We start from the raw sequence: 21345 nt of genomic DNA on the forward strand, positions 1-21345 counted from the left end.
TAGTTTTTAGTATAAAGACATAACACCACCCTGGGGGCAGGCAGTGTGCCTAGAACTGTCCTGCTGGACAGAGCTCAGCAGAGTAAGAGAAAATTTTTTATAGATAAGACGCAATAAACAACCTTGAGACCAAGAACTGAAAAGCTCCGACTCATTCTTCAAGCACTCAAGCTGAGGAAAGAGACTTTTAACATTTCTCAAAGTCACGGTGACCAGCAAAAGATCCTGAAAGAATTGTACAACAGCAGTTGTATGATAACTTAAAGCTGAATTTGTTGATTGGTTGACTTTTAACTAATGTGGTCATTTATGCTGCACTAAGGCAGCAACATTCCCTAAACCAGTATTTGAATGAATATGTTGTTGCAATGGAGCTGACTTTTAAATTTTTATGTATCCAAATGGACACCATTACATTGCCTAATAAACAGAATTTTGAGCAAGAACAATTTTGTTCTAAAATGACAAGGACAAAACATCGTTGTGTTTCAAAGTCGTATGTAATTTACATCACATTTTAAACAAAATTGTTCTTCCACTGGTGCAACCTAAGTAAGCTCACAGAGTTCATCAGTACAATACTCAATCTTCATTCCACGTCAGTTAAAAGTTATTACAACAGAATTAAGATCGTTTCTTCAAACATGCTATGGAATCAATAGTCTACAAATTGCAAATACTGCCTGATTATCTAAGTACTTCCATTTTAATGCATAATTTATTGTGCATACTATATATATATATAATAGTATTAATAATGATGATTTTATATATATAAATATATATATTTTTATATATATATATATATAAAATCATCATTACTATTACTATTACTATTATTCTCCTCCTCTTGCAAGGCCACAGGAAAGGAACAGTAATTTATCCCAACACATATAAGAAATTTGCAGAGAACTAGATTGAAGTCATACCTCTTGGAGTAACCCTCTTTTTACCCTTTGATTTTGATAAAGGCTGGCTGTGCACATGATACAATGAGGAGCTTGCCTCTTCAGAAAGGTGAATTTTCTTCCCTTTTTTACAGTATCATGGTTGCACCTTAAATCTGTGTGGAAGCCTAGGGGCCTACCATTGGAACTTTAACCTCAGGGCAAAGATGACCAAGGTCAAAGAGAGATACTTCTCAGAAGGCAATAGTCTCGTCCATGGGCATTTGCAGGCTCATGCTGATGCAGCAGGTTTTGTTGGTATCACCCAGTTCAACTGCCATTTTTTCCTTCTAGGTACACACCCTAGAATGTTCTCCCCTCACTTGTCACCTATTGGTCCTGGCTTACTGTGTTGCTCCACGCCTTATTCCTCCCATATAAAACCCTGTGTCCTCGGCCCCATTTTGTCTCTGTCCCTAGACCCTCTTCAGTGCAATAAACAATGTCTGGAGTTCAACACAAAGACCCGTCTCTTGCCTCATTCCTCAGCAGTTTAAGCAAGCGTGCTCTGGGCTCTGGGAGTGCAGCTCACTCACAGAGGCTAGTTGCAGACATGCCGCAACAAATCTGTGTATAACTGCAAATCTCAATCATTTCTTCTTGAGATCTTGCTCCCAGGACACATTTTTCTTTTCCTTTCTGTGGGGAAACTTCTCACACATTTATTGGATGCTGGTTGCTCTGCATGTATGTCTACACTGCTGCCTTTATAACCTTTTGGAAATTATCAGAGCTAGTAGGATTCACCCAGCAGCAGGAGCTGATGCAGCCTGGGAACATGCTGATTTACAGAGGCTTCTGGCTTCCCAGGTGAAGCCAAGGCAAGCCCTGCTGCTGCTGCTGCTGTTGCTGCTGCTGCTGCTGCTGCTGTGCCAGAAAGCCCCGGCTGAGCAGGGATGGCACCACTGTGCCTTGGGCTGTTTCTCCTTCCAGAGCTGGGCGGTGCTTTTGAGGCAGTAATGACAGCTGGTGGGAGAAGGAAGGGGCCTTTTCCTGCACCAGAACTTATGGATGCACTAGGGCCACCTTCAGGGAGACTGTCGGCCCCCAGCAAGTAAAGCAGAGGGACACAGCTGGAAAACGCTTCCTTTGGAGCCTTCCTGTCTCTTGGAAAAGAAAGGAGACACGTGACAGGAGGAGCAGCAGGGGCCGGTCCCTCCTCCTTGCCTGCAGTGAGGGGCGGCTGCCGCTGGGCGGCGCCATGAAAAGGGAGCGCCCCTGCGCGGGGCGGGCGGGGCGGGGCAGCCGCCAGGGGGCGCCCGGGGCGGGCCGGGGCCCCTCTGTGAGGGAGGAGAGCCTCGGGCAGCTGCGCAGCCACCAACGGGACTGTCCGTCCGCAAGGCACAGCGCCAGGGCAAAGCTTCGCTTCAGCGCACGCTGACCGGCAAGGGAACCTTCCCATGGAGTGCAGGATTTAGCTGTTTTCATTCCCAGTCCTGTGCTGAGCTAGCAGGCCACAAAGCCTCCTCAAGCACAGGTGCCTCCTCTCCAGGCTTCCTGCACTTCCTTTGCTGACAGGGTCCACTCAGGCACCCTGGGAGCAGGCTCAGCTGATGTTACAAAGCAATGCTGTCCAAAAGAAAAAAAGGCAAAAGCCAAACCAGAAGGGAACTATTAGTTCCCAGGCTGAATTCCTCACAGGCGGAGGCAGGATTCCTCTGCTTCCCAGAAAGATGCAGAAACAGGACACGAGGACACTGTGCCCCTTACCTTCATGTCCAGGACCTTGCTATTGCAGGCCAGCATAGCTCACAATGCTATTCACCCCTTTAGCCAGGTGTCTTCAGCTTGTTGGGATTTTCCCCTGAGAGCAGCCTGAGAATGCTGCTTGCTCTCCCAAGGCTTTGTTCCTGCCAGGAAACTCCACAGACTCACTTAGCTTCCTTCTTTCTATCACAAGGCCCAGGTGAGCTGCCAAGAGGATGAGCAGTGTAAGCCATTCCTCAGCAAATGCCAATCCCTGTAAGAAATGCTGATTCCAGTGGGATTTCCAAGTGTTGTTCTCAAGAGCACTGAAGTTCAGGGTTTCAGCAAGCAGCTTGGCTCTTGCGGTTTGTTTTGAGGATCCCTGCGGAGTCCTCGGGGGCCCCCTTAGCTTTATGTTCGCTGGTAGCAGGCAGGCAGGCAAGGAGACTCCACAAGGCTTCTGAGTATGATAATTATAGGAGGGTTTATTGGGGGTGCCACCCCAGGAGCAGCATGGTTTCTGAGGGAGAAGAGAGGGAGGGTGAGAAAGGGAGAAATGGGCCAAGAGACAGTCTGGTCTCCCTTGCACATCTTAACAGCGAGATTCAAAGTAGGTGAGGAATAAAACTCGGGTCAGTGGGATTACAGATACATGATACTTCAGGGGAGGGTCACAGGCTTGGAATAAACTGAACATTTTCAAGGGGTGAAACAGCAGACCATTTAACTAAAATGAAACAGCACAGTCTGTCTCCACTGTGCTGGCAGAAAGCACTTTTGCTAAGACATAGGATGTAGAAAGTAGAGGAAAAAATTGGTTGGAAACTCTTGGGGTGGGGGGCAGGCTGCTAGAGCTTTTTACTTATCCCTTCTGTTATCAATATTGTTTCTGTTCCATTAGTTCCTTATCTCGTTGCTGTTCCCAATAAATTGTTCTTATCCCAGCCCGGGATCTTTGCCTTTTGTGCTTTCCATGGGAGGTGGGAGCGCAGCGAGGGCAGCGCGGTTTTAGCGGGAGCAGGAAATTGGGGAATCCCATTGCCTGAAGCCCTGCCCGTGGAAACCGAGCATCCCAGCTGGTGGCAGCCCTGGTGGCCATGGCAGCAGCCTTGGGAGCGGGTCCCTGGCTGGGGCTGTGGGAACCTCTTCCCTCTGGTGCCCAGGGACAGGAGTGGAGGGAGCGGCTGCAGCTGAGTCGGGGCAGGCTCAGGCTGGATGTCAGGAAAAGGTTTTTGCCCAGAGGCTGCTGGGGCCCTGGCCAGGCTCCCCAGGGAAGGGTCCCAGCTCCAGGGCTCTCTGAGCTGCAGCAGCGTTTGGCCAGCGCTGCCAGGCCCAGGCTGGCACTGTTGGGGTGTCCTGTGCAGGGCCAGCAGTTGGACTGGAGGATCCTGATGGGTCCCTCCCAGCTCAGCCAATTCTGTGCTTCTGGGATCCCATCAGCCTGGGGATGGGGCTGCCAATGGTTGCCATGGCAACGGGCTCTGGCCGCAGGCCTGAGCTGGTGTCCATGGCAACCACCCCTGGCATGGGGTCTCCATGGAGCTGCCAAGGGACTGAGCATGGCAACAGGGGGCGGGTGATGGTTGCCATGGAAACTGACCATAGCAACAGGGGGCTGGCGATGGTTCCATGGAAACTGAGCATAGCAACAGGCTTCTGGTGATGGTTTCCATGGAAACTTACCATAGCAACAGGGGGCTGGTGATGGTTGCCATGGAAACTAAGCATAGCAACAGGTGGTTGGGATGGTTGCCTTCTAAGGATCAGATTTGTCACAGGCCCTCAGAGGTGTTCCATGGGGACTTTCCAAGAGTCTCCAGGCTCTTCCAGAGCTGGAATGTCACAGGCAGAGACAGGGGCTCCATGGAGACCTCCCAGGGCTTTCTGGGATGGTAAAGAGCCCTGTGGTCAGAGGCAGTCACAGCCATTCCATGGTGACATCCCAGGGCACCTTGGGCTGCAAAGGCACCCATCTGTCACAGGCACTCACAGGGGCTCCACAGTGACATCCCAGGAGTCCCCAGGCTGCCAAAGAGCCGGGATGTCCCAGACACTCACAAGGGTTCCTGTCATGGCCACAGTGGGAGCTTCAGGCAGTGTTTACTAGAGAAGCTTCTGTTGGGTCACAAAATACAGAAAGGAGCCCCAATAGCCCCCACAGATTCCCAAATGTCACCTTTGAGTCAGAGATGACACAGACTCAGATCAGAAGGCTAAGTGTTAAAACCACCTGTTTTTTTATTCCTCTTCTTTTATATCTTGGTTTTCTACAGGTGGACCTCATTGGTCATTTAATCAAAACATTTCACATGATTGGCCAATTAGGCCAACACCCTTCAGTAAACAACTTTATGGAAAAAAGCCAACTTATTACAAACATTGTTGGGGCACCAGTCATTGAGGTTTGTTTTATGTTGGGCCTTTCTGGGGCCTCCCTGGATGAGGGAAACTCTCCAGTAGCAGTTCTGTGCCAGGTATAAGGACACGCACAGGACTTTTTCAGACTTCAGCTTCTTGTTTATGGTTATCTTATCAAAAGTTTCTCATTGCTGTCCGTACCAGGCTCAGCACGCTAGGGAAACACCTCAAAATGGCCTTTAAAATGTACATTTTCAAGATCTTTTAAAGTTTTCTCATCCAATTAATTCTTAAAACCTACATTATTTCTACTTATCGACCAATAACTCATCCCTTGACTGTCCACATAACCTCTGCACTGTGCTTTCCTTGACCAATGACCCTGTGCCAACAACACTGCTGAAAACGGAGTTAATGTAGAAGAAGACAGGGACTACACCCCAATTCCTGCATCTTGCTTCCTATCTACACCATACTAAAAATCCTAAAACCTAAATTTCTCACCCAAGGGACATAGTATAGCACTCTGTATTAGCTATCTTACACTTTGGTAAATTCTAATCTGTCTCAAAGTCCTGGAAGTCCTCTCCATGGGTGAAGGTTAAAGGCAGTGTTTCTCTGGGGGTCAGGACTCCTCAGAGCAGACAGAGAAATATTCCCTGTGCCCTGGATTCCCACACATTTAATGTAAAATCCTTTAACCCTTAACATGTGAAGTTACCCAAAACTGTTCCAGGTAAGTAGGATTAGAAGGAGAAGAAATAGGGAACAAGAGAAAGACAGAAGATCCATAGAAAGACACACACATAGGTACCAACTGCGGGGGTTCCAGCATCACCAACAGAGGAACCCCAGCAGAAGGCAGGATCCATAGCCTGGGCTGGCCTCGTGCTCCGGCTTTTAACCCCCTGGGCCTTCATGGCCCCGCCCCTGGGGTGGGACTGCCAGTTGCTTGTCCAATCAGAGCCAGGGTAGCACCAGCTGCTGGTGTGTGAGTGATTGATCGACAGCTGGGCCAATCAGAGCTGGGCTAGCACCACCCCCTGCTGTGTGATTGACAACTCTGCCAGGCCAGGGCTGGGGGCGGGGCTCTGTCCCACCACAAACCAAGGCCTGACCTGGCCCTGGCCCCACACGGGCATTCCGAGCATCCCAAGGTGTCTCGGGACATGGATCTCATCCAGCCTCTGACGGAGACCACGGTGACACTACGGAACCTCATGGAGCCATGGGTCAGTTGTGACAATGGAGATCCAAGGAAACGGTGGTGAGACTGTGGAATCCCAGAATCATGGAATCAAGGAGACCATTGTGCAAATCATGGCCCCTATGGAAGCAGGGATCAATGATCAAACTGTGCTTTGATTGTGATTGATTTAAAATAGAAACAAGGAGCCATTGTTTCACAGTGGGGCTGCGTGGGGCCAATGGACCCTTGTGACTCTGTTGGGGCTCATGAAACCAAGAAGCCATTGTGACACTGCCAGACCTCATGGAATCAAGGATTACACTGTGACAGTGTTAGGACCCATGAAGTCAATGGAACATGGAACAGTCTGCCTGCTTTGGTCTCCTGGGGGCTGTCTGACAGGTCCCACTGAATTTGGCATGTCAAGGGCCACTTCCCATCTGACCGTGAAGCACTGGGGCTCTGTGCTTTTATTCCTATGGGAAAGAACTGTCTTTCTTGTCTAGGCAATCATGGCCAAAATTGGGATTCTGTGTCTAAAATTCCCTATATCCAAGGGTTACTCCTGGACAAAATCTGCCCATACAGTCAAGTCTGGCCAGCCTTGGCCTCTGGTGACTGCCTCTCATCTGCCCCTGCACCACTGGGGCTCACTTGTTTCCTTCCTATGGAGACCACTATGACACTGCGGGGCATTGTGGAACCAATGGGCCATGGTGACACTGCAGGCCCTTGTGGAACCTGTTACACTGTAGGAACTTGTGGAACCAAGGGGATCATAGTGACACTGTGATTACCATGGATCCAAGGGGCCATTCTGACACTGTGGAGTCTTGAGGAACCATGGAGACCATTCGGACACTTTGGGGCCTTCTGAAATTCAGGGCATCGTAGTGATCCTGCAGGGTACCATGGATCCAAGAGGCCACTGTGACACTGTGGGGCCTCGTGGAACCAAGGACATCTTTGTGGCTCTGTTGGGCCGCATGGTCCCAAGGGGGCAGTGTGAAGCAGCAGGGCTTTGTGGAACCAAGAGGCCATTGCTGCATTTCAGGGCCTCGTGGAGCCAAAGGGCCGTTGTGATCCTGCAGGGCACTGTGGGTCCATGGAGAGCATTGTGGCATTGCAAGGCCCCATGGAATCATGGAGACCCTTGTGACACTGTGGGGCCCCATGGAAGGAAGGGGCCATTGTGGCACTATGGGAACTTGTGGAACCAAGGGAATCATTGTTGCACTACTCGGCCCCAATGGAACCAAGGGGCCATTGGACAGAGCGAGGCTTCATGGAACCCAAAGACCATTAGGACACTGTGGGGCCTTGTGGAACCATGGATACCATTAGGATCCTTAAGGACTTGTGTAATCAAGGGGCCATTATGACACCTGAGGGCATCATGGAAGCAAGGAACCATTGTGACACTGCAGGGCCCTGTGGAACCAAGGGAACATGAAACAGGTGTGGCTGCCTTTGCCTCCCAGGGGTCACCGGACAGGTCTGGCTGACCTTGGAATGTGGAAGGCCACTCCCATCTGCCCCTGAAACTGTGGGGCTCTGGGCTTTCCTTTGTATGGAAAAGAACTGTCCATTTTTTCCAGGTATCCATGCCCAAAATTAGGATTCCACCTCCAAATTTCTGTGTATCCAAGGTTTGTTCCCAGACAAAAGCTGCCAGGACAGACAGGTCTGGCTGGTCTTTGACTCCTGAGTGCCAGAACTCGCCTGTTTTCCAAACACTGGAAAGGGCTCTTGTGCTTTTTTTTGTATGGAAATAATCATCCTTCTCCAGGCACAAATGTTTTAAATTAGGACTCCATATTCATAATTTCAAATATCCAAGGGTTGCTCCAGGTAAACCTGCCAGGACAGACAGGTCAGGCTTGCCTTGGCCTCTGGTGGTTGCTGTTCATCAGCTCCTGAAACATGGGGGCTCCGTGGTTTCCTTCCTATGGAGACCAATGTGACATTGGGAGCCTTGTGAAATGAAGGGGCCATTGTGACACTGCAGAGCACCATGGATCCAAGGGACCATTGTGACACTGTGGAGCCTCGTGGAACCAAGGACATCATTGTGGCTCTGTTGGGCCACATGGTCCCAAGGGGCCAGAGGAAAGCAGCGGTGTGGGAGTTAGTCCAGCTGTAACTCAGAGTCAGACAGACTTTACCCCAAAAGAATTTGGCATGAGTTTCAAGCCCTGGGAATCATTTGTTTAACTTAGGGTGAGCTTGAAAGGTCTCCAAGAAGCCTTTAGTGTTGTTATGCTAACTTGTCCAAGTTCTCCTCCCCTATTGGTTACTTGTTTCCCCTATATGGTTATTGTTCTAGAGTGTTCTACCCCCAAGTGTACATGTTGTTGCTCCCCTTTGTCTTGGGTCTTTGGATACTGCCCCTCATACTGTTCTTGACTTCTCCATGTTTATTGTTTTTCACCCTGTTATTAAAGTTCCTTTTAAACAATTCTTTGATCCTGCTCCTTTTCATTTCTGTCACCCTCGCCCTGAAGTCAGGGAACCAGAGAGGTTTGTCACAGCCACCTTCATTGTGACCTTTGGCACCCGAACAGGGACCATGCCATTCACGGCTCCCTGTGTCAGTCACGTCAGCTGGGGTTAGCTGATGGATAGGCCAGTGCTCCCCGGGATTTTGGATTGTGCCAGGCCCGGCGGATTCATCGTTGCTTCGAGGGACCTTGCCCAGGATCAGCAGGGACAATGATGGTTTCACCTGCATAGGATTGCAGGTGGGTTTGGGGAAATGCAAGACATTTATTGCCCATTTTGCCACTGTGTTTTACAATATGCACCCATGTCCCATAATTGACTTGGGGTGGCTCTTCCCCATAAGGTGGAGAAAGAGAAAAATGGGCAGCCAGATGTCCAAAGTAGAAAGGAGCGTATATGGGTGCTTTGATTCTCACTGATCATGACATATTTTCAAAGAATGAATTAAAATCAATCATGAGGTGGATCATTAAAAATTTTCCAGACGCCTCTGCTGACGAAATCCATACCATTGAATTTTGGGACTCAGTGGGAGTTAAATTGTACAACCTTTCGATCAAAAGCGACCCCATTGCATCCCACATGCTCCCCATCTTCCACACCATCCTTGAGACCCTTCACCAGCAAGCAGTGTGTTGAAAACTCAATCCGTTGGTCACTCCTAACTTGGCACCTCCCCTCAAACCTGCCTTTCTCAGACCTTCCACGATGGTCCAAGATGGCAATGGCCACGCTGTCTTGGAGCATCATGGCCTGGAGACTCAATATGGAAGGAGCCTGAATGTGGCTCGGGAGCCCAACCATCCTCCCTCCATCTTGGCTCGTCCACTTCCTGCTACCACAGCCTTCTCTTCCGCCCTGAATGAACCTCCAGACTCCACCCCCACAACTGCTGGGTCATGCCCCCACTGTCAATCATCCTCTCCACCCTGCGCCATGCCTCCAGTTAAGGAAGGAGACTGGAAAATAAGCTTGAAACTCCTCATTGCCCTGGTATGGTATGGAAGAAGGGGGAAGAATCCCAGGTGTCAGCCATTGGTTTACGGGGAAATCAAGGATCTGTGTAGGGCAGCTAAAGACCATAGGAGGGACTTACCTTGTTTTAATGGCCTAATGAGGGCCATGTTTACAGCACATGTCTTAACCCCCTATGATTTAAAATATATTATGACCATGTTGTTGTCACCTACAGAATACACCCTGTGGGAAGGGGGATGGAAGTGTTTACTAAATCAATTAATAGCAGACTATGCTAATAATGAGGCAAGGGTGGAATTGACAATCAACCATCCAGCTGGAGAAGGACAACAGAGCCTACCAGATGATCAAGCAGCAGGTATCCCCAGAGAAGTATTGGATGATATCAAAGAGATGGCTTTGAAAGCTTTAATCCAGGTATCAGATGGTAGCACCCCCAATTTGGACTACCTTGGGTGGCTGCAGCTAAAGCTTTAGGGCACTCAGACCATCCTGGGTGCCGTTTAAGTAAGCAAACCAATGCTGCCTCCCTCACATTGAGTGGCTGCTCTCAGACACAGAGACCATCAGACACATCACCTTGCAGAACAGCGATAGAGTTTTTACTCTGGGCACATGGGCATGGCTGTGTAGACTCTGAGGGCATGTGCTGCATGAACCTCTCCAGCCACAGCGAGTCAATCCACAAGAGCATTCAGGTACTGAAGGAAGGCTTCAAGAAGCTTCAAGTGGAAAACAAAGACTAGGTCAATAAACTCTTCCAATCCAAGGGACTGAAGGATTGGATGATATCTACTAAAACAGGACTATTAATTCTCTTAGTTGTTGTTATTGTATTGTTAATTGTCCCATGTTTGTCTGAATGCTTTTAGAAAGTCTTACAAAATTCTTTCAATTCCATCTTTGTTGTAAAACAGAAAGGGGTAAGATAGCCAACACAGGATCCTCATGGACTCCTTGGAGGAGAGAATTGGAGGCCAGGATGGCCCAAAAAACTCTCAGAGACTCAATGTGGGAAGGAAAATCCTTAAAAGTATCTAAAAGTATTCTTAAATCCATAAACTACCTTAAAAACCTTGAGTATCTGAAAGTATTAATGAGCCCCACTGAATGTCAGTACAAAGCTCTCCAGGGACTCATTAAAGCAGATAATTGGAGCCATGATTGCACAAACCTCTCACAGAGTCTGCATCAAAAGGGAAACACCAAGTACCTTCAAATAACTGAAGTACCTCCAACCATTAATGAGCCCACTGAGTGTTGTTACTTACAAAGCCTCTCCAGGGACTAATTACAGCAGATAATTGGAGGCCATGATTGCACAAACCTCTCAGAGACTCCAAGGCCAAAGCCAAACCCCAAGTCCTTTGAAAAACCTGCAGTCCCTGCAGGGAGCATGAAGGAGCCCCCAGGGCCATTGCTGAGCAAGGCTCCCCAGGGACTCCTTGCAGCAGATCCTTGAGGCCACTGGGATGTGGGCTAGGGGGGATGCTGAGGGCAGCACAAGGGGCTGACAGTGCCCAGCCTGGCTGGGGCTGTGCCAGGAGGCCCCAGGGCCTCAGGACAAGGTGTCTCCTCCCAGCCCTTGCTGGCACAGACCCTGCTGTGCCCCAGGGCACCAAGGCTTGGCTTCTCTTTGTCCCCACCTGTCAGCACTACCTGCAGTTCTCTGCTCTGCCTGGGGCCTGGGGACACTTGCTCAGTCGTGTCCCTCTCTGGGACCCATTAAAAGTCCAAGAAACTTTGGAGTTGGATTCTGCCTTGCAGTTCTGGAGAGGTTTCTTCATCTCCCTCTCAGGGACTGATGCTCAGGGCCTGAGCACAAAGCCCCAGAGGCTGATTAAAGTCCTTGTGCTGTGTCTGTGCTGCTGAGCTGGGCTGGGCTCCTGGTACAGAGGCAGCTCCTGGTCACCAAGAAGAGCTTCAAAAGCACATTTCTCTGGATGAGCAGCACTTCTGCCAGCCCAGCAGGGCTGGGGCACTGCCTGCAGCCAGCCCAGGGCACAGCACAGAGGCACAGAGAGCTTCAATCAGTCAGGGCTGGGAAGGGGCTGAGAAGTGCCTGGGGCACAATCACTGCCAGCCCTTGGCACAGGAACCTCTGGCTGCAGGACAGTGCAGCTGCAGCTCCTGGAGCCATCTCCTCAAGCTGGAACATGCCAATGCCTGCAGAGCCTGTGAGTACATTCTCTGCTTGTCTCTTGTGCAGAGCAGCCAGGGGTGCCCAGGGCTGTCCTGCAGAGCAGGGTCCTGCAGCCCAGGGCGCTGTGCTGGGGCAGGGACTCTGCTGCCTGCCAGGGACAGCTCTCAGCCAGCCCTGGCAGCTGCTCCCAGCACTGGGGGACAAGATCTGGCTGGGAGGAGACAGCTGGTGAGGCTTGGAAGTGTTCTCCTTGTGTGGGGAGGATGCTGCATTGTTCAGGACTGCTCCCAGCATGGCATTGAACTGCAGAACATTTCCAAGGAGATTATACAGGGAGCACAGCAAAGCCCAGGCCGGAGAAAAGGGAAAATCCTGCTTTTTTAATCTATTGCTCTGGGTTGCCTCGATGGGAAATTGCACATAGATATTCATTTCTCAGTTCAGGCTAAGAAAAATAAAAAATAGATTTTCTCTCATATCTGAATAAATTCAGCAGTGACAGAAATCAGCCCTTAGACGCAGCCTCAGAGCCACTTTTCCAGCCTCCTCAGGGTTGCTCTGACGTTGCCATCAGAGCCTGCAGAGCCAGAGCTGCCCCTGGGCAGTGCCTGAGCTGGGAGGGCTCTGCAGGGCAGAGCTGAGCCCCCAGGGCTGGGCTGGGCTCTGGCAGCACTGGCAGGGCCCAGCCCTGGGCACAGGGAAGCAGCTGCTGGCAGGGACAGCTCCAGGCAGCAGAGCCCTGGGCAGGCAGTGGGGGGAAAGTGCCCCCAGGCTGTGCTGGGATATTTCAAGTCTTCTCCAAACCAAACTATTCCATGTTTATGTTTTTTACAGATCCCTATGCCAAAGCACCCACAAATGTCCAACAGCAGCTGCATCAGGCACTTCCTCCTGCTGGCATTGGCAGACACGCGGCAGCTGCAGCTCCTGCACTTCTGCCTCTTGCTGGGCATCTCCCTGGCTGCCCTCCTGGGCAACGGCCTCATCATCAGCGCCGTAGCCTGCGGCCACCACCTGCACACGCCCATGTTCTTCTTCCTGCTCAACCTGGCCCTCGCTGACCTGGGCTCCATCTGCACCACTGTCCCCAAAGCCATGCACAATTCCCTCTGGGACACCAGCAACATCTCCTACACTGGATGTGCTGCTCAGCTCTTTTTCTTTCTCTTCTTCATCTCAGCAGAGCTTTCCCTCCTGACCATCATGTGCTACGACCGCTACGTGTCCATCTGCAAACCCCTGCACTACGGGACCCTCCTGGGCAGCAGAGCTTGTGCCCACATGGCAGCAGCTGCCTGGGCCAGTGCCTTTCTCTATTCACTGCTGCACACGGCCAATACATTTTCCCTGCCCCTGTGCCATGGCAATGCCCTGGACCAGTTCTTCTGTGAAATCCCACAGATCCTCAAGCTCTCCTGCTCCAAATCCTACCTCAGGGAATTGGGGATTCTTGCTGTTAGTGGCTGTTTGGTATTTGGCTGTTTTGTGTTCATGGTTTTCTCCTATGTGCAGATCTTCAGTGCTGTGCTGAGGATCCCCTCTGAGCAGGGACGGCACAAAGCCTTTTCCACCTGCCTCCCTCACCTGGCCGTGCTCTCTCTGTTCCTCAGCACTGGCACATTTGCTCACCTGAAGCCCCTCTCCATGTCCTCCCCATCCCTGGATCTGGCCCTGTCAGTTCTGTACTCGGTGCTGCCTCCAGCCCTGAACCCCCTCATCTACAGCCTGAGGAACCAGGAGCTCAAGGCTGATGTGTGGAGACTGATGACTGGATGCGTTAAGAAACATTAAACTGCTGGCCAGTTTCTGCCAATTACTTTAAATCAAAGTCATCTTTGATACTTCTTGTTGGTTTCATTTTCGTGGTCCTTTGTCTTTCTTTTACTTTTTTCATATTGTCCACAAAGAAATGTCATTGTTTGTGCCATTTCTCATTTTGTTTCTCTTCACCTTCCCTGTGGCCACAGACTGTGTCAGTGAGGGGCTGTGCTCTCAATGGCTTTAAAGGAACTAAAGGATCTCCCAGCAGAGTTTTCTGCAGAGATGCCCTTTTGTTGCCTTCTCTGGAGCTGCAGCAGCAATGTCTGTGTGCAGAGCTGGGGCAGATCAGGGCTGGCCCAGCAGCTGTGCCCAGCAGCAGCAGCAGCAGCAGCACTTGGTGTTGCCAGTGCTGCTGCCGTGGCCCTGCCCCGCTGCCCTGGTGGCCCTGGTGCTGCTGCAGGGCCTGAGTGCTCTCGGGGCCGGGCACAGCCCTGGGGGTGGCAGTGCCGGGGCTGCAGCAGGGACAGGCCATGGGCACTGCTGGGGCAGCGCTGACGCCTCAGGCCAGGCCCTGGGGGCTCCAGGCTCCTTGCCCAGGCTCTCTCAAGGACACGGCCAGGCCAATGCTCAGCACAGAAACCCCCGTCAGCAGCCCCAGGCTGGCCGTGGGCAGGCTGGGGGCAAACAGCATGGCTGGGGCTCTGCAAGGGCCCTGGGGCAGACGGGAAGGAGCAGCAGAGCAGGGGCTGATCCATGCCCAGTGCGCTGCACAGCCCAGGGCAGCGTCCCAGAGCGTCCTCATGCAGCTGCCAACAACATCCCCCATCTGCAGCCCTGGCCTCTCCCCCAGCTCACACAGGTGCCCCATCCTTGCAGGCACAGACACGGCAGCACTGCCTCAGCAGCCCCTGTTTGCATTGCACACTGCAGGGGCAGCACCCCCATGCTGTTGCTGTGGGGACATGAACCTGAGGGAGCACAAATGCCATCAGCCCCTGGGGCCAGCAAGGCCTGGGGGACACCAGGGAAACCACTCAGCTTTGTCCTGGCCTCTGCACTCAGCCAGAAAGTTTGTTCCCATCAGCTGGGAGTTTCCTGTGCCACTGCAGACGCTGTTGCTCAGAGCCAGGGCTGCCTGGCAGCCACCCCCAAACTGCCCTGACCATTTCCTTGGCTTCACCTTTGCTTTCCTTACTCTTCCCTGGTACAAATTTCTTCCTCTGGCCCACCCCTGTTCCCTCCCCTGCAAACAGCCCATCTACCCCCTGCTCCTGCTGGCCACCCCATTCCTGATCCAGGCCAGGAGCCACTGGCCTTCTTGGCCACCTGGGCACACTGCTGCCTCATGTCCAGCCTGCTGTCCATCAGTCCCTGCAGGTCCCTTTCTGCCTGGCTGACCCTGAGCTGTGAGGAATGCCCGGAGTCTAAGGTGCAGCTCTCCAGGGGATTGTTGTTGATGTCTCTCCAGTCAGCTCACAGGCCTACACAAACACACACTGGAGATGTCTGGGGCCGTTCATCATTTTACTGCTCTCCAGCACTGAGGCAATGGGCCCTGGCTACAGCTCTGAGCTCGTGCCCAAGGCAACCACCCCTGGCAATGGGGATCCATGGAGCTGCTCTCAGGAAAGACCCCAAGAGCTGGGGAGTGCCCCAAAACTGTCTCAGAAACATGAGACACCTCAAAATCTCTTCATGAACATGGAATATCCAAAAACTCACTCAGTAACGGGCTTCCCTTCCCTTCATTATCCCCAAACTTTGGCCAGTCTCATTCCAGACCCCAGCCCACGTCCCCAATCCCAACCCCAACCCCTCCCACCCCTCCTGGACATCAAGACCCCCTTCCCAAGCTGTATTTCCCCCATTTCCCACCTCCCAAACCCCATCCCACCCATCCTGCCCCACCCAATGCTCATCTCACCCCTCCTGATTTGCATCCGACTTTGCCCAATCCCCTTCCAACCCCATTTCATCCTGAGGAGCTGTGGAATCAAGGAATTTTGGGGTGGGATTGAGTAGTTTTCAGTGACATTGAGTGGTTTTGAGCTGACAGATCAATCCCTCTCATCTTTTGGAGTACCAAGAAATAAAGACAACCAAACCAAATACCCCCAAACCCCCCCATATCCTCCCAGATATCTCCTGGAATCCAAGATTCCCCCAAAACACAAGTAAAATGTGAGGCTTTAGATGCCTTTGATGAATTTGTTGATTTTTACCCCGGTTTTCTGTGTTTTGAAGGGAGGAAGATAAATCAAAAGATAATGAGAGGCAAAATAAAAGGAACACCAGCCACTTCTGACTGTGTATCAGAGGGAATGTGGGTCACCAGGGCTCTGACCAATGTGGGTCCTCTGATGGGGATGCAGCTGGAGCAGTGCATGAAGCTCTTCCTGCAGCCGGGGCTCTCGCAGGGCTTCCCTTACCGGTGCCTCCGTTGGTGCCGGGTAAAGAACGAGCGGTCTGAGAAGCTCTTCCCACACTGGGGACACTCGTAGGGCCTCTCCCCACTGTGGATGCGCCGGTGGGTGACGAGGGTGGAGCTGTGCCTGAAGCCCATCCCGCAGTCGGGGCAGCGGAAGGGCCTCTCCTCTGAGTGAATGCGCTCATGTACAAGGAGGTGGGAGCTGGTGTGAAACCTCTTCTGACACTGGGGACACTCGTAGGGCCTCTCCCCAATGTGGAACCTCTGGTGGACAACCAGGTCGGACCTGTGGCCGAAGCTCATCCCACACTCCAAGCACTCATAGGGCCGTTCCCCAGTGTGGATCCTCTGGTGGCAGATCAGGTTGAATCTCTTCCTGAAGCTCTTCCCACACGCCAAGCATTCATAGGGCCTCTCGCTATCATGAATCTGCTCATGGACCACCAGCTCTGAGCTCTGGCTGAAGCTCTGCCCACCTTCCTGGCTCAGGGTGGGTCTTTCCTCCTCAGAGCACCCTGGGCTGGGTTTGCAGCCCCTCCTCCTGTGGGATCTCTGGGGATTTTCCTCCCCATTGGATTCCTGTCCCATGGAGACACTCAAAACAGCCTTTTCCATGAGGTTGTGCCGCTGGGATTTTTCCCCCATGGTCTCCATCCTCAGCTCCTTCCCTGGGGGAAGGACAAGGAGAGGATGGGATTTGCCTCCGTGCCAGAGGGAAGGGGAAGGAGATCCCCCCAGTGCATCCCCAGCAGGACGGGGTTGGCAGCAGGGTTGTCCTGCAGCCGGGGGCTGTGCTGGGCTGGGAGATGGAGCAGGGGAGAGGGGGAAAGGGGCACTGACTTCCTCCTCACCTGCCTGGGTGTCCCAGGGCTCCTTCCTCTTCCTCGCAGCCTTTTCCTCCATTCAGCCAAGGTTTGGGAATGGGAAATCCTGTTTCGGGGAAAAACAAGGAGTGAATGCCTTGGATTGGGGATTACTCCCGCCCAAGTCCATCTCTACAAGTTGCTTGATGTCCATAAAAACCTCCAAAAATCAAGAGTGAATCAAAAAAAGCCACCAGGAGTGTCCCATTTCCAGTCTCATCCCCCTGGGGTTCTGCTGGTCCCCCATCTCAGGGCTGCTGGCGATCCCATGGGTCCTGGGGATCTCCCCAGGGTCCTGCTTAGGGATGCTGGGGGATTTCAGGGTCCCTCACTCCAGCCACTTGGGGCTCCCCCCACTTCCCACTGCCCCGTCCTGGTTTAGGGCAAATTTGGAAAGAAACCTCCAAAGGGGTTTTCTCTAAAAAGCAAATTCAAGCAGCCCCTCCCCCAATCAGATAAGGAAAATATTTCCTTGGAGAAAAGTGGAAAAAACCTGTTTATTTAACAGGCACAGCATTCACCAGAACAAAAATGAACAATATTAAACAATAAAACCTCTTACCACTCCAAAAGAGATGACAAACTCAGAAAGTCCCCCTGTGGCCTGTAGCTCGGCTCACTCAGTCTCTTATCAGTCTCTTATCAGTCCCTCCAGTGCTGGAAATGCCACGGCCCAGGCCTGGCCAGGTGGGAGCTGCCAGTGGTGTTCTGGGTGTTCAGTCCAGAGCAGGTTTAAACAGCAGCAAAGAAAAAGAAAAACCACAGTTGGGGAAGTTCTCTGCCTCAGAGAGCTAAAAACTAACTAAAAGCAAAGGAGAGCTCTGTCCTGCTGTCTGTCTGTCCATAGACAACTGATACCTTAGGTTTTAAGTTTTTCTGCTCTGTTTTGGTGTGCAGCTTTAGCTTTATATTAAGTGTTACTGGGATCTTTTCACAGAGTGGTGAAGACAAAACAATCCTGTTCTAGCTGGAGACTCAAGGACAATCTCTTCAAACTTCAGCCCCAAAGCATAAACAACATGAAAAGAGGAGGGTGGGCAAGCAAGCAAGGAGGATGAAACTTCATAATTTGAAGCTATTAATTGGGCAGTTATGTGCAAATGGACTAAAACTTATAAAAATGGGAGATCTCGTGACCAAGCCCACTTTGGTCCCATTTTGGAGTCATCCAGGCAGAGCCACAGCTGTGGCTCAGGTACTGCCAGAGTGTGGCCTTTGTAGGCACTTCAGTAAAAATCCACTTTATTCTTCTTAGCTCCATCTGGCCCTGTTCCAGCTCCTTAAGGCATCGCAACAGTCCAGGAGCCGGAATGTGGAGGAGTGAGTGCAGTGTCTGAAAACAAACTGCAGCTTCTTCCTCCTCCCCTTGGCTCTCAGAACCAGCCTTAAAGGTGCAGAACTCATTTCTGGGCTAAACGGACCGATGGGGCACGAGCATCATGAAGTCACCCCAGGACGCGCCCCTGTCAGGGTCAGGGGGTCCCGTCCCCGCCTCATCTCCGGGCTGCCGGGGGTGCCCCAGCTCCGGTATCGCCCCTTCCCCTCTCCCCGCCCCGGGGGTCCCCCGTTCCACAGCCCCGGCTCTCACGGGGATCCCCAAAACCAATGTCCCGCCCCGTCGGTACCGGGCCATCCCCACGTGGACCCCCGGGACCCTCCCGAGGGGCGATCGCGGCTCCTCTGCCCCCGAAAAAGCTCCTCTTAGGGAGCCCGGAGATACCCGGGGCTCGAGTCCGGGATCTGCCGGCTCCGAACACGCTCCAAAAAAATCCTCCCGGACACCCCTGGCTGGAGCCGGGGCGAGCTCGGCCTCCCCCTCACCTGCGGCTCGGGGCTGGGGGCGATGCTCCCGGGGCAGGGGCTGCTGCAGGCTCAGCGTGCGGGCGCTGCGAGCGCCGGGATTCTCCCGCTCCCGCTCCTGCTCCTCCTCTCCCTCCTCTTCCTCCCGCATTTCCTCCGCTGCCAGCCCGGACCCCCCTTTCCCACCCCTCTGCCCCGCGGCCCCGCAGCCCCGGCTGCTGGGTGGGGGAGCCCCCGATCGGCCCCAGGGCTGGGCAGGGGGCTCGGGGACCCCCCCGGGGCGGATCCGTGCCCCCGGCCCGAGCCCCAAACTCCGCTCCGGGGCCGCTGGGCTCTGCGGGTCCGCCTGGCAACCGGTGAGTCATCGGCGAGAAAAGCTCTGGTTGGCTGGAAATTGTTCAGCGCGTCCTCTGATTGGCTGGAATTGTGAAAGGCGCTGCGCCCCGCGGGTGTCCCCGGGAGCTGCGGAGTCCGGGCCGGAGCCTTTTCCTCTTTCCTACTCCCCCTCTGAGAACTCTTTCCTATTTCTTTCTCTCTCTGAAATCTCTTCCCGATTTCTTTCTCTCCCTCTCTCTTCCCCATTACTTGTTCAGTTCAATCCAAGTTCGAGCAGATCCACAGGTTGCGTTCCCACGCTCTCATTCGCACCTTCCCTGGGGCAGAGGCGTCTCTCCCTCGCGAAATCGTAACCCACGGGCAGGGTCCCTTCCACCGCAGTCGTTCCAGGATTTTGTCAGGGACTCGCTTTCCTTCTTTCCTCTACTTCCAGCTGGGAATGTGATGGAAAATGTCGGAAAGGCACCTTTGCTATGTGCTCTGGGAGCCCACAGAGCTGCTGGACCTTGTCCCCTGGCCCTGCACAGCTCCTTGGGAGGCACGGCAGGAGCAGCACCCTGGCAGACTCGGGAATGCCCCTCTGGGATCCATCGCACACACTGCCAGGGGCTGGAATTCCAGTTCCCAAGCAGGAAAAGACGTTCCTGCCCTGGAAGGCAAAGCTCTCAAGAAGGAGCCAAAAGCCAAGTGGAGCAAGATCCTACAGTGACATTTCACTGCCAGCCTTCATAACTTCACCCATGGTTGTTGTAGCTCCTGGATGGGGAATTAAATCAGGGCAGGGTCTTTGGTGGGAGCTGCCCTGGGTCAAGGGAGACACTGAGAGAGAAACAGAGCAGGCACAGAGAGGCAGGAGAGAAAGGGGGACACAAACACAATCAGCTGAGAAGGTGGCACTCTGAAAACAAACCAGAACTGACTGAAAGGAATATGACAGAAAGAAATAATTTTGCCCCTTCTATTTACTATCAAAATGCAATTTCTTCCCCTTCTCACAAACCTTTTGCCGTTGTCATTCAGCAGGGCTGTCAGAAAGTCCTTCATTCTGGGTGGATGTTCCAGGCTGCAGCCACAAGCAAACAGGGAATGGGGATTTTCCTGCTCCTGGGGAGTTTGACATCCTCAGCTGAGGAGAGGAGGAGGCACCAGAAGCAAAGGGCAGACGGGCTTCATCCTCCCACAGGAAAGAGAGGGGAGAAATCTCTCATCCTGTCTGCAGCTGCTCCCACAGGGATGTGAGGGCTGATCCCAGAGCCCCAAGGGTCACAGTCAGGGCTGCCCTCAGGGAATGCTCACCTGGTATTGAGGGGCAGCGTGGGAGCACCTGGATCTTGGGGCACCCAGCTGCCCCCCATGTTTGGAGGTGCCTGAGGAGGGCTGGGACAATGCCAGGGACATCCTGCAGTGACATCCCCCCTGTCCTGCTCTGGGTGAGCTCAGTCCCAAACCTGACCCTGATCCTGGTCTCAATCTCACTCCATGTTCAGACACACACACAGTTCTGTATTTAATCTCATCCCAGTCCCAGACTCGTCTAGCCCCAGACCCAATACCAACCCCAGCCCTAAAGCCAATCCCATGTCTAGCCTTAACCCCAATCCCAGCTCTAATCCAAATCTCAGCCCCAACTCCAAGCCCAGCCCCAATTCCAGCCCCTTCCTAAATCCTCAGCCCCAAACCAAATCCCAGGTTCAGCCCTTCTGGGGCTTTGGGGGTGTCTCTGTCCCTGTGACCCCGATGATGTTTGGGTGGGGTCCCAGCAGGGCTGAGAGGGACAGAGACCCCCCCGGCCTCCCCAGGGGTGAGAAGGTGGCAGAGCCCCCCCAGCCCCGAGCAGCCTCAGCGGTGAGAGGGACACAGAGCCCCTGGTGCCCAGCCCTGCACAGGCATTGCCTGAGGCCAGAGGGATGGAGACCCCCCGAGCATCCCCCAGGGCCAGGGGACAGAGAGCCCCGAGCATCCCCTGGGCTGAGAGGGACAGAGACTGCCCCGAGCACCCCCTGGCACAGGGGAGAGAGGGAGGGAGACCCCCCAGGCATTCCCTGGGGTGAGAATGATGGAGACCCCTGGGGAATGGCCTGGGGTGACAGGGACAGGGACACCCCTGGGAATGGCCTGGGGTGACAAGGACGGGGACACCCCTGGGGAATGGCCAGGGGTCACAGGGACAGGGACACCCCTGGGGAATGGCCTGGGGTGACAGGGACAGGGACAGCCCTGGGAATGGCCAGGGGTCACAGGGACAGGGACACCCCTGGGGAATGGCCTGGGGTGACAGGGACAGGGACAAACCCCCCAGCCCCTCCCAAGCATTCCCAGGGCATGAGGTACAGAGACCCCTCGAGCATCCACTG

At 53.2% G+C, this 21345-nt stretch overlaps 1 protein-coding gene across 1 annotated transcript in view; it reads right to left on the reverse strand.

Annotated features, from left to right (window-relative positions):
- Window positions 1–21345, reverse strand: part of LOC118700706 (zinc finger protein 268-like) — a 260704-nt gene that overhangs the window by 79828 nt on the left and 159531 nt on the right. The window contains 1 exon segment of the mRNA XM_036405302.1: window positions 15994–16468. Coding sequence (XP_036261195.1) covers window positions 15994–16468 — 475 coding nt within the window.

Source organism: Molothrus ater, chromosome 35, assembly GCF_012460135.2.
Source record: "Molothrus ater isolate BHLD 08-10-18 breed brown headed cowbird chromosome 35, BPBGC_Mater_1.1, whole genome shotgun sequence".
Classification (NCBI taxonomy): domain Eukaryota; kingdom Metazoa; phylum Chordata; class Aves; order Passeriformes; family Icteridae; genus Molothrus; species Molothrus ater.